Source organism: Notolepis coatsorum (genome assembly GCF_963971535.1).
Source record: "Notolepis coatsorum genome assembly, chromosome: 19".
NCBI lineage: Eukaryota > Metazoa > Chordata > Actinopteri > Aulopiformes > Paralepididae > Notolepis > Notolepis coatsorum.
The window spans coordinates 4,655,162-4,681,670 of NC_140183.1; the positions used below are offsets into that span (position 1 = coordinate 4,655,162).

The window sequence follows — 26,509 nt, forward strand, 5'->3', positions numbered from 1 at the left end:
TATGTCAGAAATCGCCAGAGGGCTCACTAAAGGCAAGACAACGAGGGGAGGAAATGTGAAATAATATGGATCTCATTGCACCACTGCTCTGGGTTTCCTTCCATATAGCCTTAAAAGGCTTGTTGTCTATCAGGGTGACATGGCTCCTCTCTCCCAAGCATTTTCTTTGCTTGTTTGGCATTTGACCTTTTATTTCTTCATTTCCCACCATGCACCACCGACCGACCGACCTCGCCATACTTTCCATTCCATCCATTCACCAACACCATTGTATTATTGTTAAGACTTTGTTTATTCATAACTTGTTTAATACATTCTTGATCATTTTCATGATACATGCATTAAACTGGGATAGAGATCAATTATTTTCTCACTTTTTAATGTGAATATCTTTAAAGGGAAATACTGTATCTAGGGCAAATTAAGTTAAGTGAAAGTTCAAAAGGTTGAAAGCTCAGTGTACCTTAGAGGTATTGAGCTGTTCATGAAACAGTTAAAACAACAATCCTATTGATCCATCTCAAGGTCATCTGTCTCAAGCCCCATTACTCTAATAGACAGCATTACAGACAGGCAGGACTGATTAAGACTGATCAATACAACTGATCAGCCCCCATCCTCAAGACTGATAAGCACAAATAACTGGTATGACTAGAATGGGAATTGTCTTTCTTTGTTATTTTTCTTGTTTTTTTTTTTATATGTTTTCACTTGTTTTTATCTTTGATTTTATCTTGAGTTTTCTGTAACTACTTTTGACTCGTCGCTTACTCGACGACAACTGTAAATGAGGGCAACCTCAGTGAACTTTTCAAACTAATCGAACTGGCGACCTTATACAATCACAAGTCCACTCCTAGAACCTTTATTCTAAATTCACCATGAATCACTGCCATACCCCCCCCCCCCCCCCCCCCAGCTGGCTCCTGATCTCAATCTGCAAGAGAAAAAGCTACATCAGACCAGTGTGCCTGGACTAAGCCTGCTCTATGCTGGAGTCTAAAACTCATGCCTACTATGCTTTGTATTACATTGCGCTTGGTGTTGATAGTAGCTGTTCAGTAGCTCTGTACTTGATTAAAGAACTCACTCTAAAAAGACTAGCTGTTCATTAGTTCATTAGGCTAGTTCACACAGTCAGCAGTAGGTTAGTTCACACAGTCAGCAGTAGGTTAGTTCACACAGTCAGCAGTAGGTTAGTTCACACAGTCAGCAGTAGGTTAGTTCACACAGTCAGCAGTAGGTTAGTTCACACAGTCAGCAGTAGGTTAGTTCACACAGTCAGCAGTAGGTTAGTTCACACAGTGAGCAGTAGGTTAGTTCACACAGTCAGCAGTAGGTTAGTTCACACAGTCAGCAGTAGGTTAGTTCACACAGTCAGCAGTAGGTTAGTTCACACAGTCAGCAGTAGGTTAGTTCACACAGTCAGCAGTAGGTTAGTTCACACAGTCAGCAGTAGGTTAGTTCATACAGTGAGCAGTAGGTTAGTTCACACAGTCAGCAGTAGGTTAGTTCACACAGTCAGCAGTAGGTTAGTTCACACAGTCAGCAGTAGTTTAGTTCACACAGTCAGCAGTAGATTAGTTCACACAGTCAGCAGTAGGTTAGTTCACACAGTCAGCAGTAGGTTAGTTCATACAGTCAGTAGTAGGTTAGTTCATACAGTCAGCAGTACTTACTTCATACTTGTTAGTTGTATGGCAGAAATCGCCAGAGGGCTCACTAAAGGCAAGACAACGAGGGGAGGAAATGTGAAATAATATGGATCTCATTGCAGCACTGCTCTGGGTTTCCTTCCATATAGCCTTAAAAGGCTTGTTGTCTATCAGGGTGACATGGCTCCTCTCTCCCAAGCATTTTCTTTGCTTGTTTGGCATTTGACCTTTTATTTCTTCATTTCCCACCATTCTACTTTAAGTGTAAATGCCATAAAAATACAGTAAATTTCATTTTATCAAAATATTAACCATTAAATAAAGGTTGTAATCTGTAAATGTATTTGATTTTACTGTAATTTGACAGTAAGTATTTGGTAACCATTGATGCCAGACATTTACCGTTTTCTTGCAGCTTTTTTTCGTACAGTGTAGGCCATTAAATCACATTTTTTCTAACATCTTAATAGGCATCTTTGTTTATGGTTTAATTATCACTGATACACATAATATAGAAATTAAATCTTTAGAGCTGTCAGAGCCATATTTTTTTCTTTTTTGCTCTAAGGAACTTTGAGTTTCATTACAAATTTCACACAGCAGGAAATATATTCAATCAACTCAATGGTGTCTGACAGTTCTATGGCAGAAAAACAAATTGTTAAATAGAATAGACGGAGTAAAATAATGCAATAGTACAGTGCAATAAAATAGTTATCTCAGCTTTACAGAACAGTTCTGAATGACTGTTTAAACAGTAATTAGATATATTTGATACATAGTTTAAAACCTGACATTCTTTCTTCCCTGTTTGATACCCACACAGTTCAAAACCTGACAGTCCCCCTTCCTGTTTGACACCCACACAGTTTAATACCTCACATTATTTATTCCTGTTTGATACCCACACAGTTTAAAACCGCACAGTCTTTCTTCCCTCCTTGATACCCACACAGCAAGTAATAAAAGAGTCAAATAGAATAGATAGAGTAAAATAATGCAATAGTGCAGTGCAATAAAAGAGTTAATCACAAGCAGCACAGTAGATGGGAAATGTTGGTTCTATGGTAGTCTACTGTATGTGTATTGTGCTTTGTTATGTATGTATCGTCATAATTCGTGCTTGCCTACTTGGCCAGATCACCCTTGAAAAAGAGACCTCGGTCTCAATGGGTTTTTATTTCTGGTTAAATAAAGGTTTGATGATTAAAAGGCTAAAGGTGAAGAGGTATGTTTTTAGCTTTTTGTTTTTTTTAAGTACTTAGAGATCTAGCCTCCCTAATGTCTGGCTGGGGCTCCTCTACTGACTCTCTCTACCTGCCTCTCTGTCACTGGTTGGGCTCCTCTACTCTCTCTACCTGCCTCTCTGTCACTGGTTGGGCTCCTCTACTCTCCCTACCTGCCTCTCTGTCACTGGTTGGGCTCCTCTACTCTCTCTACCTGCCTCTCTGTCACTGGTTGGGCTCCTCTACTCTCTCTACCTGCCTCTCTGTCACTGGTTGGGCTCCTCTACTCTCCCTACCTGCCTCTCTGTCACTGGTTGGGCTCCTCTACTCTCTCTACCTGCCTCTCTGTCACTGGTTGGGCTCCTCTACTCTCTCTACCTGCCTCTCTGTCACTGGTTGGGCTCCTCTACTCTCTCTACCTGCCTCTCTGTCACTGGTTGGGCTCCTCTACTCTCTCTACCTGCCTCTCTGTCACTGGTTGGGCTCCTCTACTCTCTCTACCTGCCACTCTGTCACTGGTTGGGCTCCTCTACTCTCTCTACCTGCCTCTCTGTCACTGGTTGGGCTCCTCTACTCTCTCTACCTGCCTCTCTGTCACTGGTTGGGCTCCTCTACTCTCTCTACCTGCCTCTCTGTCACTGGTTGGGCTCCTCTACTCTCTCTACCTGCCTCTCTGTCACTGGTTGGGCTCCTCTACTCTCCCTACCTGCCACTCTGTCACTGGTTGGGCTCCTCTACTCTCTCTACCTGCCACTCTGTCACTGGTTGGGCTCCTCTACTCTCCCTACCTGCCACTCTGTCACTGGTTGGGCTCCTCTACTCTCCCTACCTGCCACTCTGTCACTGGTTGGGCTCCTCTACTCTCTCTACCTGCCACTCTGTCACTGGTTGGGCTCCTCTACTCTCTCTACCTGCCTCTGTCACTGGTTGGGCTCCTCTACTCTCTCTACCTGCCACTCTGTCACTGGTTGGGCTCCTCTACTCTCCCTACCTGCCTCTCTGTCACTGGTTGGGCTCCTCTACTCTCTCTACCTGCCTCTCTGTCACTGGTTGGGCTCCTCTACTCTCTCTACCTGCCTCTCTGTCACTGGTTGGGCTCCTCTACTCTCTCTACCTGCCTCTCTGTCACTGGCTGGGGCTCCTCTACTCTCTCTACCTGCCTCTCTGTCACTGGTTGGGCTCCTCTACTCTCTCTACCTGCCTCTCTGTCACTGGTTGGGCTCCTCTACTCTCTCTACCTGCCTCTCTGTCACTGGTTGGGCTCCTCTACTCTCTCTACCTGCCTCTCTGTCACTGGTTGGGCTCCTCTACTCTCTCTACCTGCCTCTCTGTCACTGGTTGGGCTCCTCTACTCTCTCTACCTGCCTCTCTGTCACTGGCTGGGGCTCCTCTACTCTCCCTACCTGCCTCTCTGTCACTGGTTGGGCTCCTCTACTCTCTCTACCTGCCTCTCTGTCACTGGTTGGGCTCCTCTACTCTCTCTACCTGCCTCTCTGTCACTGGTTGGGCTCCTCTACTCTCCCTACCTGCCTCTCTGTCACTGGTTGGGCTCCTCTACTCTCTCTACCTGCCTCTCTGTCACTGGTTGGGCTCCTCTACTCTCTCTACCTGCCACTCTGTCACTGGTTGGGCTCCTCTACTCTCTCTACCTGCCACTCTGTCAGTCTACAATACCACATATTTTTGGAAAGATTAGTCTGTAAAACAGAACTGAATGATTTCCATAACTCATGTGATATCTTTTTTATTTTTTTCTTACTTTGTTTCCAGCCCCAAAACGTCAACCACCCAAATACTACCCTCTATTATTCAATTATCTAGTGTTATTATATTCTATGTTGTAATTCTGTTGCATGGTGCTATTCTATTCGTCCAATGTACCATTGTGGGAAGGCTTGTGTTGAAAGACATGTGACACAATACAGCCGCATTTCTACACCGTCGCTCCAGGCTGTGAGTGTGGGGTGGGCGGCGGGCCTCCTGCCGACTTTTACCTGGACATTCCCCGGTGCTGCTGTCAGATCAGTTGCGTCGGGTGTAACTACACTCCCAACTGTAGTGTACTTTGGGCGGACATTTGGCAACAATAACACCAAAACTTCCTCCTTGACTAGTAGTACCACGACTGTGCGCAACAGGCAGGCGTGCGTCCGCGGCAGTGTTGATGGTAGTTGGAGGACATTAAAAAAAGTGTGTGAGTTTATTAGAAGAACGGGTTTCTCAGCAGCAGCGGGATGAGGGAGGAGAGCAGCGCGGCGCCGTGGCCCACAACCCGCCGCAGGAGAGCGACCTACGCGGCGGGGAGAGCGGCGGCCTCGTCGCAGCCCACGGGTGGAGGAGGAGGAGGTGGAGCGGCGTCCCTGGTCGCGGCGGCGGCGGCGGCGGCCAGTCAAATAAGAACCGTGCCGACAACAACAACAACAGCTGAAAACAACAGAGACTTCTTGGTTAATAATAATAATAATAAGAAGAAAGAAAACGGATCGGAAGAACCCGGCCGCCAGCAGGCGAAAAGTTATGAAACGTCAAAAAACACAGAGAAAAGGAGGAGGCGGTGGAACGACAACGATGACAGGCTGAGGTAGGAAAAGAGTTGTTATTGTTTTGTTATTCAGACAGACGACGGTCGGGGGGACTGGTTGATTATTGCGACGTGTTTGTACGTTTATTATTCTGTCCCGTGTGTACTGTATGTGTGCACAAACAGGCCTAGTGTCAATACAATTGACATGAATGAAAAGTTGATGTATTGATGTAAGATTAGAGAAGATAGAGAGATAAGTTGCAAGACGAGAATAGCCCTGTCAGCGATCATGCACTGCAGAGTGCAGTCAGACACACACTGACGGGAAACAGTTCACTCCAGGCCACTGTAGACTAGAGCTATGGAATATATATGACTGAGCACTTGGATTAATCTCCGGGCAGATCCGACTGGAGTCAGTGGAAAGCTCATTCATTCTTCATTCAGTATCCAAATCACTCCAATTTCCAATCAATGGACGTTTGACCTACAGTAGGCCTACATGCAGTGGGAGATCAGATTGATTGATTGATTGAAAACTTTATTAACAGATTGCAGAATGGGTACAATACAGTACAGCTCAATAATAACACACAATTGTTAAGGGGATGCAGACCAGAGAAAGACTTTCGTCTCGTTTACATCAGGGTCCCCCATTTTCAATTCATCAGGAATCAGATCAGATTCACGAAGTGTGTGTGTTTGGTGATTGTGATGGTTATTATTACATATTATTGTTTTCCTGAACAACTATCATTCACAAGGGGAGATGTGTTTACTCATTTATGTCACACACGTGCCCCCCTTCTTCCAGCCTGCCCACAGTACACGCACAACAAGCATGTAGCCTACTGTCATTCATTCATTCATTATAACTCTGGGCTTATAAAACAAGCTTAATCATAATCATCATGCTTTGGAAGAATACAGTATTATTTCCTATTTTGGCAGTAGATCAGGGCCCTGTTCCTCAGCGGATAACTTAAGTTAGTGCTAGGCCTAGGCGGATACGATTGTTGACACAGCTTGACTTTCTTTCTTTCTTTCCATCCTTTCTTTCCATCCTTCTCTCCCCCTCTTTCGCTCTCTAGTTGTCACCAGCCACAGGAGTCTCTACTGAGTTCATCCAGTGGTTTCAATAACTATAGAGGCATCCTCAACTGGTGTGTTGTCCTGCTGGTAAGACATGCACGCACACACACACACACGCACACGCACACACACAGATCTTAATTAAATGCATAGTCTACATTCCATTTGTAAAATGCTAGTGCAACATTGCTGTGCCAAAATACAACCCTGGTCATTTGAACCTTTTTAAACAGGAAAAACATGTTGTGTTGTAATTTGCAAAACAACCATGTGTGCACATCTAGTCATGACTCAGCGTGTGTTCTTTCAACACTCTTTGTAAGAGTGCAGTATCCATTCAGTGGGATTGGTTGAGTGCAGTATCCATTCAGTGTGATTGGTTGAGTTCAGTATCCATTCAGTGTGATTGGTTGAGTGCAGTATCCATTCAGTGTGATTGGTTGAGATCCGTATCCATTGATTTTGATTGGTTGAGTTCAGTATCCATTCAGTCGAAGCGTGCCAACAGTTGAAAACTGCGACTTGGTTAAGAAATAAAACGGGTCAGAATCGGGCCAGGTGAGAATTTCTTAAAAGTCTAAAAAGTTCCTCTGCCCTCTTTTATCAACATTGCGTAGAAAGTGTTATATTTCCCCCCCTACTTATGGAATTTAGAATTGTCTCTATGCACAGAAAAATCCGGATTTATCAAATATGCCGTACACAGGTCATACACACACATGCAAGTACTCTGTGTTGATAATAGGGATGCCCCGATCGATCGGCCAGCGATCAGTATGGGCCGATATTCAGTATAAATATGAGATTGGGGAATTCCGATAATGCTTTCTAGTCACCGATTGCGAAAACCGATCGATGACGCGCGTGAAAAACATGATTAAAATTCTCACCGGAGTTGGAATGAGAGCATGAGAGAGAGAGAGAGAGTGTGTGTGTGTGTGCGCGAGCGTGAGAGAGAGTGTGTGTGTGTGTGTGAGATATACAGAACTGTGTAGTAAAAAGAGATCATAAAAAATATATACATCCGAAGGGGAAGAAACTGTACATTGGTGGGGGGGGGGGGGATTTGGACATTTACAGGGGCCAGTGCTCTTTGAGAGCGGTTTTGAAGGAGGGTAGGGAGGGATTCACATTCCTTACAGCTTTGGGTAGGGCGTTCCACATTGATGTGGCATAATTGCGAAACGTGTTTAGTCCCTTGTTTGAGCCAAATCTGGGTTTAACATGATTTGTGGAGCTCCCTCTGGTGTTGTGGTCGTGGTATTCACTTTGGGAAGTATTTTGACATGTACATGGGTACCTTAGTCGTATAGTGTATCTTGTAGACCAGGCCCATTGCAAGTTGCTGTACTCTGTCGTCTACTCTAAGCCAGTGTTTCTCAACTGGTGGGTCGCGACCCAAAAGTGGGTCCCGGATGTGTGTAGTTACATTTTTTTTTATTTTTTTTTATATATATATAATAATTTTTTTGCACTACCTATCTTTGTGAAAGTGGCTTCTCAGCTCTGGTCCAGCTGAAGACAAAGCGGAGGAACAGATTAGACATTGAGCATGACCTCAGAGTTGCTTTGTCTACCATCACCCCAGACTTTGAGACTCTTGTCAGGAGCAAACAACATCCCCAGTTATCCCATTAGTTCCCTGGGACGTTAAGCTAAGAAGTCTGCTAAGAAGGATATATTATTTATTATTATTATTATTTTATTTCATTCTGTTTTAGCCCTTAATTGCACTTTTGTTGCAACCCCAGTTATCCCATTAGTTCCCCCAAACTTACTGTAGGTCTGTTATGTTAAGCTAAGAAGTCTGCTAAGAAGCAATTATTATTTATTATTATTATTTTATTTCATTGGGTTTTTGTGTTTATTTCATGTTTTGAATGCATATTACTGCAAATTGAATTTTCTTACATAAATCATAGTGGTTAAACATTTTGGGTCGCGACTTAATGACTAAGGAAAATGTTGGGTCCCGAGGCTAGACCAGTTGAGAACCACTGCTCTAAGCCATCCTAGGTTGTTAAAGTGGGCAGGGGTGAGGTGGGTTCTAGGAGTCAGGTCAAGCAGTAGTCTGATCAGTTTGTTTTGAGATGTTTGTAATTTTGTTTTTAGCGCCTTTTGAGGTGCTTTGGTACCATGAGGTGCAAGCATAGTCGTAGTACCCTTGAATGAGTGCTCCTGCCAGAGTCTTCAGGGTATTCTTGTTTACCAGAGAGGAGATCCGGTACAAGAATCGAGTTTGTTGGTTGACTTTTTTTATTACATTGGATGCCATTTTGTCACAGGAATATACTATATACTATACAGTACAATGCAGAAATGGGATGAGGTACAATTTAGGTACAATTTACAGTAAGGTGTAATGAGGTATGGGTTGTAGTGCAAATTCTTTACCAATAAATATAAAGTGTGTTTAGGTGTCTAAAGTGGGTGCTGCAGTGAGTTGTTTGTTTGCAGGGCTGAGTCATCCGCGAACAGGAACAAGTTTCAGTCACAAGCTGATGACTTGTTATTTGCATAAATTAGGAACAGTAACGGTCCTAGTAATAATAATAATAATAATAAATAATACATTCAATTTATAGTGCACTCTACATTTGGAAACCAAATCTCAAAGTGCTACAGGGTAAAACAGACTTTAAAAACATAGGCAATTAAAAAAACAAGGCATAAAAAAGGGATAAAACACACAAGGCATCTATAAAAAGGGAAGGCTTTCGTGAAGAGGTATGTTTTAAGTCCTCTTTTAACACTGGCACAGCCATGGAGAAAATGCCACTAATTCCCGCCAGGAACGGGTCAGATGACCCGACAGCTTAAACTATATAATTACCTCTGAATATAAAAATATGATGTTTACCACAATGAAATGTAGGTTTGAGTGACAAAGAAATTCAAAAAAGAATTTCAAAAAAGAATATTATAATTTTTTTTGTATGTAAGAGCCACACATTGACGGGCAAAGAGTAGAGCCATATGGAATCCGCGATCACGGAATCGCGGACTGAATCGCGGAATTGAGCAATAAATAAAAAAAATCCACTATAAAAAAATAAAATAAAAAATTAATTTCTTTAGTTTTTTTTTTTTAACTTTTTTTTTATGTTGTGGGACTTGTACAGCACTTTGTTCAACGTTGTCAGTGCTGTAAAGTTTAAACCTTTTAAAATCTTAGACAAACAAAACACTTTGCTTTCATGAAATATTGTAAGCCGTCATTTGAGGCTTTATAAAAGCAGCACAATGAACACAAATCTGTCAGTGCCGAGTCCGACCTCATCTTAAATAACAAACAGCATTGCTTGTTGTAGTTAACAAAGAGAGGCAGAGTTGATTTTGCAAAAATATATATAATTTTTTTTTTTTTTTAATAATCAAAATTTATTTTCATATTCGAATCCCATGCCCATCGATCGAAGCTTCAAAGTATTTAAGACAGCCCTATTAAATGGACTGTTATATCTTATTAAATTGTGGACATTTATTCATTCCCACTTATTAGACACTATTTCTGATGGTAAAATGAGCGTACAAAGCAAAATACAGAATTCTGAAATATTAAAACGGAAAAAACGGAATTTGGAAAAAAATAAAATGGAATTTGGAAAAAAATAAAACGGATTTCATATGGCTCTAGCAAAGAGCCACATGCGGCTCGCGCGCCACGGGTTGGCCACCCCTGCGCTAGACGCTCGCAAAGTGCTGTGACTTTCGTCTGTTCCAACGGCCCATAATGTGGAATAACGTTCTAATTACATTTTCCTGAAGTCATTTAGAAATTTCAGAAAACTTGCCAGATAAAACGGGTACTTTTAGGAAAAGTCATTGAGTGAGCTGGAGCTTGACCGAGTGACGAGGATACATTTATTGAAAATGTCATTTGACCCCTTGTCGGCTGTGCTAGTGTTAAAGGAAGCGGTGGTCTGTGGTGCTCTGAGGTGGTCAGGGAGGGCGTTCCATAGGCGAGGAGCAGCCGAGCAGAAGGCCCGGTCGCCCCCACGGTGCGGAGCTTGGTCCTGGGGGGAAGGAGGCGGTTAGTGTTGACGGAGCGAAGGTTATGGGTGAAGGGTTCTGGGGCGAGGAGATATTTGAGGTAGGGGGGGGGGGGGTCATTTCCGTGGATGCATTGATGGGTCAGAAGGGATATTTTGTATTCAGTCCGGGTGGTGATGGGGAGCCAGTGAAGTGAGTGGAGGATGGGTGTGATGTGGTCGTACTTACGCACTCTCATCAGGATCCTAGGAGCGCTGTTCTGAATGTATTGGAGCCTCTGGAGACTCTTGCTAGGAATCCCGATGAGAAGTGCGTTACAGTAATCCAGCCTGGCGGAGACAAAGGCGTGGACTAGTTTTTCAGCATCTGGGAGGGTGAGTGTGGGACGGATCTTGGAGATGTTCCTGAGGTGGAAAAAGGAGGTGTGTTTGATGTGGGTCTCAAAATTTAGGTGGGGGTACATTTTTACACCCAGGTTGGTGACTGTGGATGAGAGGGGAAGGTCATGGCCAGAGAAGGAGATGCTGGTGATGGGGGAAGATTGGATCTGGTGGTGGGTACCAATGAGGATGGCTTCTGTTTTTGAGCTGTTTAACTGTAGGAAGTTTGATTTCATCCACGACTTTATCTCCTCCAGGCAGGAAGTAAGGGTGGATGATGTGGATGATGATGGCAGGGTTGCAGATGATGTGGATGATGATGGCAGGGTTGCAGATGATGGGGGTGGTGATGGCAGGGCTGCAGAGGGGGGAGAGCCCGTTTTAATGTACAGTTGTGTGTCATCAGCGTAGCAATGGAAAGAGATTCCATGCTGGCTGATGACACGGCCGAGGGGGAGCAGGTAGAGAGTAAACAGGACGGGGCCGAGGAGGGAACCTTGGGGGACACCACTGGTGACAGGGAGGGTCCGGGATTTTTTCCCTCCCAAGGAGACGTACTCGGTTCTGTTGGAGAGGTAGGATTGGAACCAGTTGAGGGTGGAGTCAGAGAGACCAATGGAGAGTAGACAGTTGAGGAGGATGTGGTGGTCAATGGTGTTGGATGCTGTGGTTAGATCAAGCACGATGAGGAGTGAAGGGGAGCCAGCATCAGCCGCCATCAACAGGTCGTTGGTGACCCCGACGAGTGCTGTCTCAGTGCTGTGGGTGGTGCGGAAGCCAGACTGGAACTTCTCTGCGATATTATTGCGTTGGAGATGGCAAATATAGGTATGCAAGTATACAATACAAGTATGCTTCCTTGTGGAACACCGCAGCTCACTGGGAGGGGGGGGGGGGGGGGGGGGTAGGTAGTGTACCGTTTACCTCCACCATCTGTTTTCTCCCCTCCAGGTAGGATTGCATCCAGCTCACTGATGAACTATCAAAACCAATTGCTTTTAGCTTGTCAATCAGAATGGAGTGATTGACAGTGTCGAAAGCCTTTTGGAGGTCCAGCATGGCCATGCTGCAGTATTTGCCTGCGTCCACCTCTTGTTTTTTGTGGTCGTTCAAATAGAGAAGGCATGTGTCAGTGGAGTGGGATGTTCTGAAGCCAGATTGGAATTCGTAGATTCGATTTTTTTCCACAAGGTACTTTTCAACCTGTTCGTAGACTATTTCTTCCATGACTTTCGAGATGGAGGTAAGAATAGAAAGAGGGCGGTAGTTGCCTGGGTCACTCTCGCAATTTTGAAGTCTTTGGGGATGTATCCCTGTTTTATGGAGAGGTTTATTATGTGGGTGATGATGACTAGGGTGATGGTGGCTGCTGAGTCTCTGAGGAATTTGGAGGGGATATTGTCATGGCCAGTGGCCTTGTTAGGTTGAAGGGCGCTCAGTTTTTTGAGCACCTCATCTAGGGCTGCATGATTTTGGGAAATAATCTAATTGCGATTGTTACCATTTCCAGTTTGAAGTCGTCTTTGCGGACCCCTAGGTTTTTGTAGAAGGCTAGGATGTGTTATACCCCCAAATGCCCTGAGTGGGAGGGTAGTTTGTTAACCAGTGTTGTGGCTATGTTTGTAAAGAAAATGTTTAAGTAATTGGCCACCTCCAGCTTGTCTGTGATGAGGGTGTTTTCTGTCTTCATGTTGATGTTTGAAAATCTGGTTTTTAGTTTTTTACTGCAGCCTAGTTGGTTGGTGAGTAATTTTGGCATTTATGCGCTTTGTTTCACGCTCCAATTTGGGTCCCAAATTGCGGCACAAATCAAAGAGAATGTGTCTCGGTTAGCGGACTCTACTGATGTCCTCTCGGCAAATAGATCTGCCTTATCTCTGAAAACATGCTCCCTGCGGAGTGCACCTTGTGACAAGTCTTCTGACAACGCAAGATAAAGCCATGGTGCATTCATTCGGAAATACCTATTCCAAATGCTATTTATAGAGTTTGACAACAACGCATGTCTCTATTTTACAATTAACTATAATTGGGCGGTCAGGTGGCGTAACGGAGATTGCGTTCGTCACCAACCCCGGAGCAGCTGTTCGAATCCAGCTCACAGCTCCGGGGTTGTCACCAGCTTGGCTGGCCGTTCACACTAATACAATTGGCGGGTCCGGGTCGTTGTAAACAGCGACTCCTACAGTTCGGTCGGGGCGCCTGCTAAGCGCGGATAGGATCTAAGTGGGATAGTGTGATCCTTCCACACACTACGCCCTCTCAGTGAGAATCCGCGCTGCCAGGTGAAAAGAAGCGGTTGATTGGCTGGACGTGTGTCGGAGGAAGCCCGTGATAGCCTCCACTCTCCCAGACCGACTGTGGGGGGTAAGTGCGCAGCGACCAGGAAGGGGATTGGGAATTGGCATAACGACTAACATTGGGATGGGAGAAAATCGGAGGAAAAAGGAGGGGGAAAAATATCAAAAAGAAAAGAAAAAAATTATAATTAATTATGAATCATACAGAACACGTTAGTGTTGAAACTCTAAAGCATGAAAGCCTATTCCCGTTTGTTGCAGTTTTCCTATTCTACTGTACCACTTGGTGCCATGCACGCACGGTTGGAGCTGTGCGTATATGTAGTACGCACAATCTCAAGCACACGTTCATTTAGATAAATCCCACACTTTGCTTCGAAATTATTGTATGCATGGTTTACGCACATTTCTGTGAGTACGCAGCATTGGTAAATGAGGGCCCTGGTGTTTCAGGAAGTGTTCATAAGCACGATAACCTTAAAGGGGCACTTCACCAAATCACAATTGCACATAATCTCCCACACATAAACAGTTGTGCACACATTAATTTAGTTTGACAATTTATTGAGAGTAAAATTTGTTTGAATATGGCCACCGGTGATGTCATCAGGGCCATTGAATCCTTGCACCATGAAATTATGTAGATGAGAAATATCAATACCTTGTCTTATAGGGACTGCTACCTTAGCATTTCATTGAGCTGTAATTAATGCTTAAAGGTTGTTTGGGTCCAGGAAGGACCTGTGCAAACCTGATGGTATTCATCCTAATGGAGTGCGGGTGAAGCAGTTTATCACTGGCTCTATCAATCTTTTTGCGTGATTGGCCTGACGATTACCTTGTTCTGAAGGTAGTCTGCTAAACTGCTGCCCCGTCTCTTATGTCTCTTCACCACTGATTCTGTACCTGCTGCCTCGCTGAGCTCTAAATCACCGGTCTCTCCCTGTAATTCTCCTCTTCAGACTAAATGTCTTCCTGAGTCTACTCCAGTCTATCTGAATAACCCAATTACATTTACAACCAAAACAGGCTTAGGGCTGATTTAATTTGAGGGGAAATATATATTAGAAATATATTCCAACATCAGAAACTTGCTTCCTTTCATTTAAATACCCCACGCACACACACACACAACATTAAGGGATAGTGCAATTATCTTTTATATCCCCCTGTTTATATTAATGTTATTTATGCCTTACTCCTGTTTTTATATTAATACTGTGTTTAGGACTGTTTTTATATTTTTACTAGCACCTAGGGCTGCATTTTAAATGTCGTTGTAACAACTGTAACAATGACAAAGATCTATTCTATTCTATTCTATTCTATTCTAAATAGACTTTTAATGCTTTCTTTTAACAAGATGCACTTGTTAAACTTAAGTTAGTACTTAATGAAAACAAAACATAATTCATGTTGCTCTCTAGAACCAGATACATTGACCATCATATTCTGCACATAACTGCTGCAAATGGATCTATTATTGGGAGAGTTACAGAGTATAAATATCTTGGCATCTGGCATTACATTTAAGTATTGACATTAACCTACATCAGAACATTGGCTTCTTGTATTGTAACAAAACCAGCTTGCTTTTGTTGAAAGAGGATTATCATTGTGATGTAGCCAATATACATGCTGTTGCTTCTACTCATAAACATTAAACTCATTCTGCTCTCAGATTCATTACCGGTGATGGCTATGATACTCACCATTATTTTCTGTATGATAAGGTTGGTTGGCCCTCTCTTGCAGAGAGACGTGATAAACATTGGTATTTGTTTATTTTCAAAGCTCTTATTGCTAAGCAACCTCCTTACATTACAATTATGCTGGATTTGAACTGGTTGCTGTCAAACTCGCTCAAATTACTTTCTTATTGATTGAAACCTTTATTTATTCTCAAAATGGACATTGAGGTTGTACCCTAATTTGCAATGCTATCGATATTCGAAGTTCAAACGGTTCATAATACATAATAAAAGACATTTCCATAAAAAGGACAAAACGCAGGTGAAAAAATGGAAGAAACGAAGGAGAGATCAAATTTTAAAACAGTTACAACTGAGGTAAGGAGGTTTATGAGCATGTTTTTAATGTCCATAGTTCAAGTTCAAGTTCCAAGTTCCTTTTATTGCCACACGGCCAGTAAAAGGAACTTGGAACTTGAACTATGGACATTAGGATAGTGGAGTATTGATTTTTAGTGTGAGTTGAAGATCATTCCAGGAGACTGGTGCATCAAAACAAAAGGCAGACGTACCAAGTTCAGACTGAACTCGTGGGACCTTAAGTGTGTCATTTGAACGGGTCAGATACGGTCTATAATTCCAATTTAGCTTTCACTATTGTGAAATATGGTGGCCATTTTCCATCAATGGCCTTAAAGATAAACAGATACCAATACCTATTTTGCCTCTATGATAGAGAAGACCGACCCACCTTATCATACAGGATGCAATGATGAGTGCCATAAATATCACCAGTAACGAAACCAAGAGCAGAATGATAGACTGTGTCTATAGGGTAAATAGTGGGGGAGGGGCAGCATTTATACACATCACCATAATCCAAAACTGACATAAAGACTGCATCAACAATCCTCTTTCTGAAAATCATAAATTGTAAATATAAATGAATAGGGAAGCTGGATTTCTCACTCACTGGAAGTGTGAGTGAGCGCCGGAGGAGAAGGTTGCACATCTCTCACACTCATTAGACCTAGTAGTTTTGCTACTTGTAGTCCTTTGTACGCACATGATCACTGACCTGATACCTGATTTTCTGGATGAAGAGGCCAAGTTCATAGTCAAGTTCTCAAGTTCTTTAATAGTTGTCATACAGAAGTACAGAATACTTTCATACAAAATGCTTCTTACTGTTACGCTCCAGAGACTGTGCTAGACAAGATAGTATCAAATAACATAATAACATAATATAGCATGAATTTAGAAGAAGAAAATGAGGTCACAGTTGTTCGGTATAGACATATGTACAATGTTCTGAGTTACCATATAATATACAATACACAACTATGCAGTGTACTAATGTACAGTACTATCTAGTGCAAAGCAGAAATGGGATGAGGTACAATTTTAGGTACAATTTACAGTAAGGTGTACGAGTTGTAGTGCAATCCTTCATCCATAAATATAAAGTGTGGGGAGTGGGTGCTACAGTGTGTTTGTTTAAAGTGGGTGTGTGCTATAAAGTGTGTGTAGTGGGTGCTACAGTGTGTTTGTTTAAAGTGAGTGTGTGCGTGTGGATGTGTGTGCTATGTGTGTTTGGTGGTTGTTGTTGTGTAGTGTTCATTCATTGTTCGTTTAGCAGCCTGATGGCCTGGGGATAGAAGCTACTTCTGAGTCTTTCTGTGCTCGCCTTGAGACTCCTGTATCGCTTGCCTGACGGCAGCAGTTCAAAGAGGCAGTTGTTCGGGTGGCTCGAGTCCTTAATAATTCTCTTAGCCTTCCCCTTGCAACGCTTGTAGTAAATGTTCTGGAGGGTGGGGAGCCCCCCTCCAATTGTGCGTTCGGCTGAACGTGTCACTCTTTGTAGTCTGCTTTGGTCTTTTGCAGTGCTATTCCCAAACCAGGAGGTGATGTTGCCGGTCAAGATGCTCTCTATTGTACATGAGTAGAAGTTCTTAAGGATCTTCTGGCTGACTTGGAACTTCCTTAGGCGCCTGAGGAAGTAGAGGCGTTGTCGTGCCTTCTTCACCACACTGTTAATGTGTATGGTCCATTTCAAGTCCTCGGATATGTGGGCTCCGAGGTACTTGAAGCTGTTGACTCTCTCAACCGGTGCCCCGTCGATGCTGAGGGGGCTGTAGTCCTTGACCCCCGACCTCCTGAAGTCCACAATCATCTCCTTTGTTTTGCTGACGTTCAGGGAGAGGCTGTTTTCCTGGCACCATCCCGCCAGGACCTTGACCTCTTCCAGGTAGGCCCTCTCGTCGTTGGCAGAGATCAGGCCCACCACCACTGTGTCGTCAGCAAATTTGACGATTGTATTGCTACTCCGCTGAGCCACACAGTCGTGTGTGTACAGGGAGTAGAGGAGGGGACTCAGAACACAGCCCTGGGGGGCCCCTATGTTGAGGGTGATGGATGAGGAGGTGCAGTTGCCTGCTCTCACCACCTGGGGTCTGCCAGTCAGGAAGTCCAAGACCCACTGGCAGAGGTCATAGCCCAAGCCCAGGTCCCTGAGCTTGGCTATGAGTATGGAGGGGACTATGGTATTGAATGCCGAGCTGTAGTCGATGAATAGCATTCTCACATAGTTCCCCTGCCTCTTGTCCAGGTGTGATGCTGCTGTGTGCAGCACATGGGATATGGCGTCCTCCGTGGACCTGTTGGGGCGGTATGCAAATTGCAGGGGGTCCATGTTGATGGGGAGGGAGGAGCAGATGTAGCCCTTTACTAGCTTCTCAAAGCACTTCATGGCTATGGAGGTGAGAGCTACAGGGCGGTAGTCGTTGAGGCAAGCAGGCTTGGATTTTTTGGGTACAGGGATAATAGTGGACTTCTTCAGGCAGGTGGGGATGACAGCCTGTTCTAAGGACAGGTTAAATATGTCAGTGAATACTGGGGCCAGTTGGTCGGCACAGACTTTTAGGACGCGGCCGGGGATGCCGTCCGGACCTGCTGCCTTCCTGATATTCACTTTTTTAAAGTGAATGTCACTTGTTTGAATGACTGGTGCCCTGTTGTTGCCCTCACCCTTATAGTAAGCAAAAGCCTTGAGAGGATTTGTGTTTTACAACTGAAGTAAAAAAAAGATTATTGTAGAAAGTTAAGTACCAAAGAAAGGACCGTTGGGTACCGATACGGAATTCCAGGAACTGGTACTGGTTCAAATCCGAACAGTACCAAATAGGGCTGCACGATTTTGGGAAATAATCTAATTGCGATTTTTCTGACAGATATTGCGATTGCGATTTAATTTGCGATTATACATTTTTTTTTAAGCAGCCCCACAGAGGTTTATTGTAAAATGCGGCTTGCATCTGGTCTACGCGGTGGGTCTTTTCGGGACACCGAGCCTGAAAATGTTTATTTTTACCTGAGAATCGATACCGGTACCCAACGGGTACCTTTTTTTCTGTACTTTACTCTCCCTCTCTGAAGTCTAAACTTCACAACACACAATCTAAAACCCCTTACCTCCCTCTCCCAAACCGATCTTGTATCTCAATGGGACTTCCTGGTTAAACAATTTTTTTTTAAGTTAAAAAAAAAATATATATATAAATTGCGTTTTTATTTTTTTTGCGATTTCATAATTGCATCATTCCAAATCGCGATTTCGATTAAAAATCGATTAATCGTGCAGCCCTAGTACCAAACCCTAGACGTGATGCACAGTTTCTGTCTCCAAGTCTGTCTTTCTGTCTCCAAGTCTGTCTTACTGTCTCCAAGTCTGTCCTGTCTCCAAGTCTGTCTTACTGTCCCAAGTCTGTCCTACTGTCTCCAAGTCTGTCTTTCTGTCTCCAAGTCTGTCTTACTGTCTCCCAGTCTGTCTTACTGTCTCCAAGTCTGTCTTACTGTCTCCAAGTCTGTCTTTCTGTCTCCAAGTCTGTCTTACTGTCTCCCAGTCTGTCATACTGTCTCCAAGACTGTCTTACTGTCTCCAAGTCTGTCTTACTGTCTCCAAGTCTGTCCTACTGTCTCCAAGTCTGTCTTACTGTCTCCAAGTCTGTCCTGTCTCCAAGTCTGTCTTACTGTCCCAAGTCTGTCCTACTGTCTCCAAGTCTGTCTTTCTGTCTCCAAGTCTGTCTTACTGTCTCCCAGTCTGTCTTACTGTCTCCAAGTCTGTCTTACTGTCTCCAAGTCTGTCTTACTGTCTCCAAGTCTGTCTTACTGTCTCCAAGTCTGTCTTACTGTCTCCAAGTCTGTCTTACTGTCTCCCAGTCTGTCATACTGTCTCCAAGACTGTCTTACTGTCTCCAAGTCTGTCTTACTGTCTCCAAGTCTGTCCTACTGTCTCCAAGTCTGTCCTACTGTCTCCCAGTCTGTCCTAATGTCTCCAAGTCGGTCCTACTGTCTCCAAGTCTGTCCTACTGTCTCCCCGTCTGTCCTACTGTCTCCAAGTCTGTCCTACCGTCTCCAAGTCTGTCTTTCTGTCTCCAAGTCTGTCTTACTGTCTCCCAGTCTGTCTTTCTGTCTCCAAGTCTGTCTTTCTGTCTCCAAGTCTGTCGTACTGTCTCCAAGTCTGTCTTTCTGTCTCCAAGTCTATCCTACTGTCTCCCAGTCTGTCTTTTTGTCTCCAAGTCTGTCTTACTGTCTCCAAGTCTGTGTCTCCAAGTCTGTCTTACTGTCTCCAAGTCTGTCTTACTGTCTCCCAGTCTGTCTTTCTGTCTCCAAGTCTGTCTTTCTGTCTCCAAGTCTGTCTTTCTGTCTCCAAGTCTGTCTTACTGTCTCCAAGTCTGTCCTACTGTCTCCCAGTCTGTCCTACTGTCTCCAAGTCTGTCTTACTGTCTCCAAGTCTGTCCTACTGTCTCCAAGTCTGTCTTTCTTTCTCCAAGTCTGTCTTACTGTCTCCCAGTCTGTCCTACTGTCTGTCTTACTGGGTTTGTCTTACTGTCGGGATCTGTTCATCCGGATTCCCTGGTAAACTGACTGCTTAGATTAATAGAAATAATTGTTTTAAAATGAAAAGGGATAAAGAGGACTTATTGAAGATCTTTCTATAAATACCCACTCATCTGCAGCAGCCAGCTTCGCAGCTCAGCTCAGCTTCTTCAGACTTATAAAGCATTTTTTAAGATATCATAGTGACCTTGCATCACTGCATTGGCAGGTCATTTCACTGGCTTCCTGTTTTTATGTGAAGATAAACTAATTTCAGGAATAGCAAAACACAAACAAATCTGAAACTTATTTTAAAGGCAATTATCCAATTATCAACAGTTTTGAGAAAAATAAAAATAAAAACAGGCCTTTCAAGTAAATCACTGGTTTAGAGGAGGTTAACTAGGAGTAACAACTGATTCCTGCTAATGGAGGGGAAAAAAAGGTACCCCCACGTTGAAACCCCTGCTTCACACGCATCGGCGTCATTCAGACTGGAACACGAGTCGTGTTTTGCTATGGACCTGTCTCAAACCCTGCCCCTTTTCTTGATCCTCCAATCACAACTGTCGCTTACCTCGGACAAACCAAGTTTGTCCGAGGTAAGCGACAGTTGTGATTGGAGGATCAAGAAAAGGGGCAGGGTTTGAGACAGGTCTATTGGCTTTTGTGATTTAGAGGAGCGAGACCGCCATGGCACTGTAAAACCATTTCAATTTATATGGGAATGCTTTGCCCATCGTGACATTGTGTGTCCTTGTTCCTAGTAGGAACTCTGCATTTCTGACATCCTAACATGTCTGGGAGGCATAGGTTTTGATAGCAGACATTTGAATGGGCAGATGGGGCCTAACAAAAATAATAGTTGGTTTCAGGTTGGTTGTCAGTTTGGCCATGGGTAGGTAGGGAATTTTTTTTTTTTTTTTTTTTTTTTTTTTTATTCTTTCCCACGGCGACTATGGATAGGGAATTTCTTTATTTAATTAACCCTTTCACTGCCACACGACAGAAGGTTAGCCCTTTACTATCACACAACCGACGGCGATGCTCCATCATTAGCATCATTAGCTCCGCGGATGCGGAGCTAATGATGCTAATGATGGAGCATCGCCGTCGGTTGTGTGATAGTAAAGGGCTAACCTTCTGTATTGTCACAGTGAAAGGGTTAACCGGCTGTCGTGTGGCAGTGAAAGGGTTAAAATGTTCACAACAACATGGATGCATGTACTCTGCCAGCATGTTTAATATCCATAATACTAAATGTTTGACTAAGATTTCTATGAAACTTTATTCTTAAAAAAAAAAAAAAAAAGAAAAAAAAATGATTTTTTTTTTTTTAATATATAATTTTTTTTTTAAACTCATAAAATATATTGGGTCGCACCTAAATCGGCAGGGTCGGTCGGCAACCTGAAACCAACCATTATTTTTGTTAGGCCTGGGGTTGCCGGAGGAGGGCGTCGGGGCGGGGAGTCGCGGTCCGCTCAGCCGGTTCTTGTCGAGTCGTAAAGTCATCATCACACATTATCACATGACCACGTCGTATACACAAGGTGATGACTGACCTAAAATATCTTTGGAAAAATATCTCATGCTAAAGCCTTTCCAGTACCCCGTTATCTTCCCTTTAGCCTTGGGAGAAGTGGAGAACAGGAGAAAATTGGAAACAAGAGACCAGGAGAGTAGAGCAGAGGAGAATTGGAAACAACAAGAGACCAGGAGAGGAGGAGAGGAGAGAACAAGAGAGGAGAAATGAGGCTTGTGAAGGCCCTTGGCTGCTAATCCAGGCTTTGAACACAGTTGGCTGCGTTGGTGGCAGGAGGCTGCTCTACTACAGCCGAACTAACCCCAGACACCAGCATGGGGCCTTTGTGTGGAGTAATGAGATATTACAATCCACTTAAAAGGACGGAGAGAGAGGAGGACGGATGAAAAGAGGGAGAAGGAGAGGAGGAGAGAAAGGAATAGAGGAGGGAAGAGAGCGGATGAGAATTGATGAAAGGCGTAACGGAAAGAGACATGGAGAGGATAATGAAAGAAGAGATGGGAAGGAGAGTGGGGAACAGATGGAGAGAGAGAAGTTGAATTCTAGAGAGGCTAGTTTGATTTTAAGTCGACTACCTCCCAGTAATAACCTATTTTACACACACACACATGCACACGGGCCAGTCGAACTGACTATATCTCTACATGTGTTTGCTGTTGCAGGTTCTAAGCAACGCTCGCCTCTTCCTAGAGAACCTGCTGAGGTGAGTTTGTTCTTCCTGGTTTCCGTTTCTGCCGTCGCTTCATTATCAACACTAAGGACCATATTCTTACCTCACAATTCCATACATGATACAGAGTTCACAATTCAGATTATTTTATTGTCACCGCTTTTTTTTTTTTATGTACAGTACATACATTCCGAAAAAACGTGAGATGCTTGTTTTTCCCAGCCCCTCAACCGTAGTAGATTTGTAGATGACAATACTCAACAATCTCTACAATACAAGGTAAAGATAACAGCGGATAAAATATAAAAAGGGAATTATTATACAGTGTAAGTAGCAGCAGTGTGTGCGTGTAAGTGTGCACAATTTGATACAACCACGATCAGGTCTGTTTTTTGTAATGGTACAGTACAGTACGTCTAGCAAATTCATTGAATAGAAACTGTTAATTCCATCAGCGGTTTAGAGGTTAGAGGCTTGTGTTGAGACCGGAAGGTCACTGGTTTGATCCCCCGGACCGTCAGGAGAAAATGTGAGTGGGGAAGTGAAGTGAATGAATAATGCTCTCCTGTCCCTCAATACCCACTGTTGAAGTGCCCTTGAGCAGGACACTTAACCCCCCCCAACTAGTGCTGGGCCATATGGCCTACATTTTATATCACAATATTGTTTTGCATAATGTCGATATTCGATATGACTCAATATTTATCGCATTAAAGTTTATAAATAATATTCCTGCATAAAACTGAACCAGACCAAATTGATTCATGTTATAAAGCAGAATGTTTATTTATCAATTATAATCATCGCAAAGAAATGAAGACCTTTTGCCTGCAGGTATTTAAAAATACAATAATCTCAAAATAAAAGAAGCCACTGTAGCAAGCAGGGTAGGGGCCTTATTATTTTAACTCACAATATTTAAAATGTTCAATTTGCAATGCACCGAAGATTAGCACAGACGTGTTTCGGTAGGTACTTTTTAAAAGTACAGAATTCGGTACCCATCCCTAACTATAACTCCTAACTACAAATGACATACTATAACACCTAATACTACAACACCTAACTACAAATGACTAATACTATAACACCTAATACTATAACACCTATAACTACAAATGGATATGAATAAAGTGTCTCTTCATCTTTAAAAATGTTTTATATAAAATATATTTAAATGAAGAATATCAAGATCTGTATACAGGGCACTGAATAACTTATCAATAGTATATATTTATTTTGATATAGATACTTTATATCTCACAGCTCACACAGTATACAGACATTGACAGTTCACATTCAGTTTCACGTTATGTCTGCATCATGAATAAAAAATAAGCACATGATAAAATTCAACTAAATCATATCTATCAATAAGAGCATGGTGAGATAAAAACAGGTGTATTAAAAACAGGTGTAAAAACAGGTGTGTGGGGAACAGGTCAGAGGTCATTGGTCTTGAACGTTGCTCGACTATGCCCCCCACTGGTCGGTTGTAGAGAGGATAGAAGCCTTGCATCACGTGTTCCCTCCGGCACACGAGGAGGCAGCCTGTCACATCTTTTCGCCTGCCAGCGCGGACTCTCATTGGCGAGGTGTAACGCATGGGAGGCTTACACTACCCTTGCCACTTCCTGTCTCTGCTGTGCAGGCGTCTCCCAACCGACCTGTAGGGGTCGCTGTCCACAACGTCCAATCCCCACCCATTGACTTCCACCCACTGACTCTGCCAAATGAGCCAGCACGACGGCCGGCCCAAGCCGAAGGCAATGCTGAGACTGGGATTCGATACCGGAGTCTCTGCATTGGTGACGAGCGCAATCTCCGCTACGCCACCCAGCCGCTCATACTATGTTTGTTTCTGACTCAAAGTGTGTGTGTGAGCGATAGAGAGAGAGAGAGAGGGGGGGGGGGGGGGGGGGTGAGAGAGAAAGAGAGCTGGGAGAGTGTGTGTGTGAGAGAGAGAGGGGGGGGGGGGGCGGGGTGTGAATCCTCAGCCCTTGTGTGGGTGAATGTAACAAGTTCCTAACGTTTTCTTTCCCCTATTATTTCATGCACACTTTATTCATTGTTTTAAATTATTATTTTCTTTTAAGTTATTTTGTGCATCACTCTGTTTTGAATTTGATGCAAATTTGCAATGCATGAGGGTCATCCTTTTGTGTTAAATGGCTGCATAAAGCAAGCATTTGTTGACTCATGTTGATAAGAGTATTAAAACTTGGAACTTGAAAAATATCTGTTTAACCTCTTAAGCCCGGAGCCTATTTTCTGAAAATCCGCCTAAAATATATACCTACTGTAGGTAAATGGAATATTGCTCCACTTCTACAAGCCCCATTTGCATATTCTTGGTATCTAGGGGCATCTATGGACCTCAGTGAATGTATTCCCAGTAATATTGTGTCTATTACAAGGCTTGCTTAAATTGTGATGAAACAAAGGAGAATATGAATTATGATTTTTCTTTGCATCTTTGACAGTGAATAACACCATGCTAATAATGATCAAACATTAAAAACTGCCACTGATCTCGTTCACTACCTTGAGATCAGATTTTGCCAGGGTGCCGCCATTTTGAAACTGAATTAAATTAAATCTAATTGTTTGCTATTGCTAAAAATAGGGGATACAAACTAACTGCACTCCAATATATATAACGTTAAATTTAGTGGTATATTATCCCGAGTAATAAGAGAATAAGGGTAGGGTATTTCTGAAAGATTCCAACGCTCATTGAAAGCTCTGGGTGTCCTCTTCAAAATGGCTACTAAAACTACAATTACCGACTTCAAATTTCGTGTGTTAAATATTTTTTAAATAAAAAACAACGTATACCGAACCAAATCGTGGATTTTGTGAACGGTTCCACCCCTAGTAGGTATCGCTCTTTTAGGCGCTGCACAAACTAATTATGTTGTACTGTATTGTGTAATGACAATAAAGCTTTCTACTTCTACTTCTACAGTTCATGAAGTGTAGCCTATACTGGAATAATGAAGAATAAAAACAAAACGGATCAAAGTCTCTTCATTTCCTTGTGGGCAGCAACATAAGGCTTTTCTGGCCAATAGGCGATTTGATGTTCAAATGTTTGAAATATAGCAAGTTGTTTCCCATAAATCATTGCCTCGTGCCGTGAGATCTCAGAGGCTCGTCGGTCAGCTATGCAGAGCAAGTCGGTCACATGACAATTCCAACCAGGAGGCGGTGGTCTAAACATCACAGATTCAACTCATCTCAAACAAGCCTATTATTTTCTGTTTGTTTGACATACAAATCCTAGCTTCCACTTTGGCCCACTCTGCTGGATATCTTACATTACAGAGTGGTGGGGATTGTTTTATATGCTAACACACATTCCACCTTAACACTTTGAGTGCCACGGACGTCATATCTAGTTTTATCAGCCCCTCCCCTGAGTGCCGACGACGTGTATTATCGTTTTATTAGCGATCTGAATTCATATTTCATCAACCGAGTCTCCCGTTGGTACACCAGCCCCATCAGGAGCTTGGATTGGAAAAACGCCCCCTATCGTCTATCCCTGTGTAACTGCAGGTCAGTCACTTAGACTGACCTGGGATCTGTAGATCTGTAGAGGCGGAGCCAACTGGCTCCTTGTGCTGGCAAGCTGTCTGATCAAGAGGGACGGAAGGCAGCCTGGATTATATATCAACGCGATCGATATTTGGAATGGCGATCAGGAATTGGAATAATCTTTTTGGAGAACATCTGATCTAAGGTAAGGAGTCTATGTTACCAGTCTTGGGGTAATCGGAGTTGTATTCACAGATATAACACCTCCCTATATGTGTGTGTGTGTGATCTTGCGGGAATGAGAGAATCGATTTTTCAGCTCACGTCTATAGCGTGCATACGTACACACATACTATCGATAATCTAGCGTTTTATTTGAAAACGATTCATAAATAGGCCGACAAATCACAACGTGTCTAGTGTATTCGAGAATATTCCAATAAATGCCGTTTATGAGGGAATCTTTCTATCTTCCCGGAAATCTTTGAGAGAACGATAGCTTTTCTAAATGCTATAAAACGGATATGAACCGATTTTAAAAAAAGAAAAAAAAAATCCGTTTCGACAATGTTGACTGCAAACAAGTCATTAATAAGCGACGGGCAGATTAGACACAGCCATAATTTAAAACATAGATTAGTCGTTTTTAACGCTAACATTGAAGTGGATGGTGGCATTCAACCGGGTAAATCAACGTTAATCAAAGGCACTGAAAGGGTTAATGGTATTTTATGTTTTTAACATGTTTTTATATTACCAGGTATGGCATTCTGGTGGACCCTATTCAAGTTGTTTCCTTGTTTCTGAAGGACCCCTATAGCTGGCCAGCAGCATGCCTGGTGATTGGTAGGTACATCTTCTGATCTTCATGAAATAAATCATGTGACTCTTTATTACCAAACACTTCACGGACTATGGCACAGTGTGCTACTATATATATATATATATATATATATATATATATATATATATATATATATATATATATATACCATGTATACTATTATTATTGAT

At 43.0% G+C, this 26,509-nt stretch overlaps 1 protein-coding gene across 2 annotated transcripts in view; it reads left to right on the forward strand.

Annotated features, from left to right (window-relative positions):
* Positions 1 to 4,838: 4,838 nt before the first annotated feature.
* Positions 4,839 to 26,509, forward strand: part of dgat1b (diacylglycerol O-acyltransferase 1b) — a 59,079-nt gene continuing 37,408 nt past the window's right edge. For both annotated transcript variants that reach the window (XM_084336066.1, XM_084336067.1), the window contains exons 1-4: positions 4,839 to 5,462; positions 6,497 to 6,584; positions 21,948 to 21,988; positions 26,256 to 26,341. In XM_084336066.1, the coding sequence (XP_084192192.1) occupies positions 5,116 to 5,462; positions 6,497 to 6,584; positions 21,948 to 21,988; positions 26,256 to 26,341 (562 nt within the window). In that variant the 5' untranslated portion in view covers positions 4,839 to 5,115. The remainder of the gene's footprint in view (positions 5,463 to 6,496; positions 6,585 to 21,947; positions 21,989 to 26,255; positions 26,342 to 26,509) is intronic.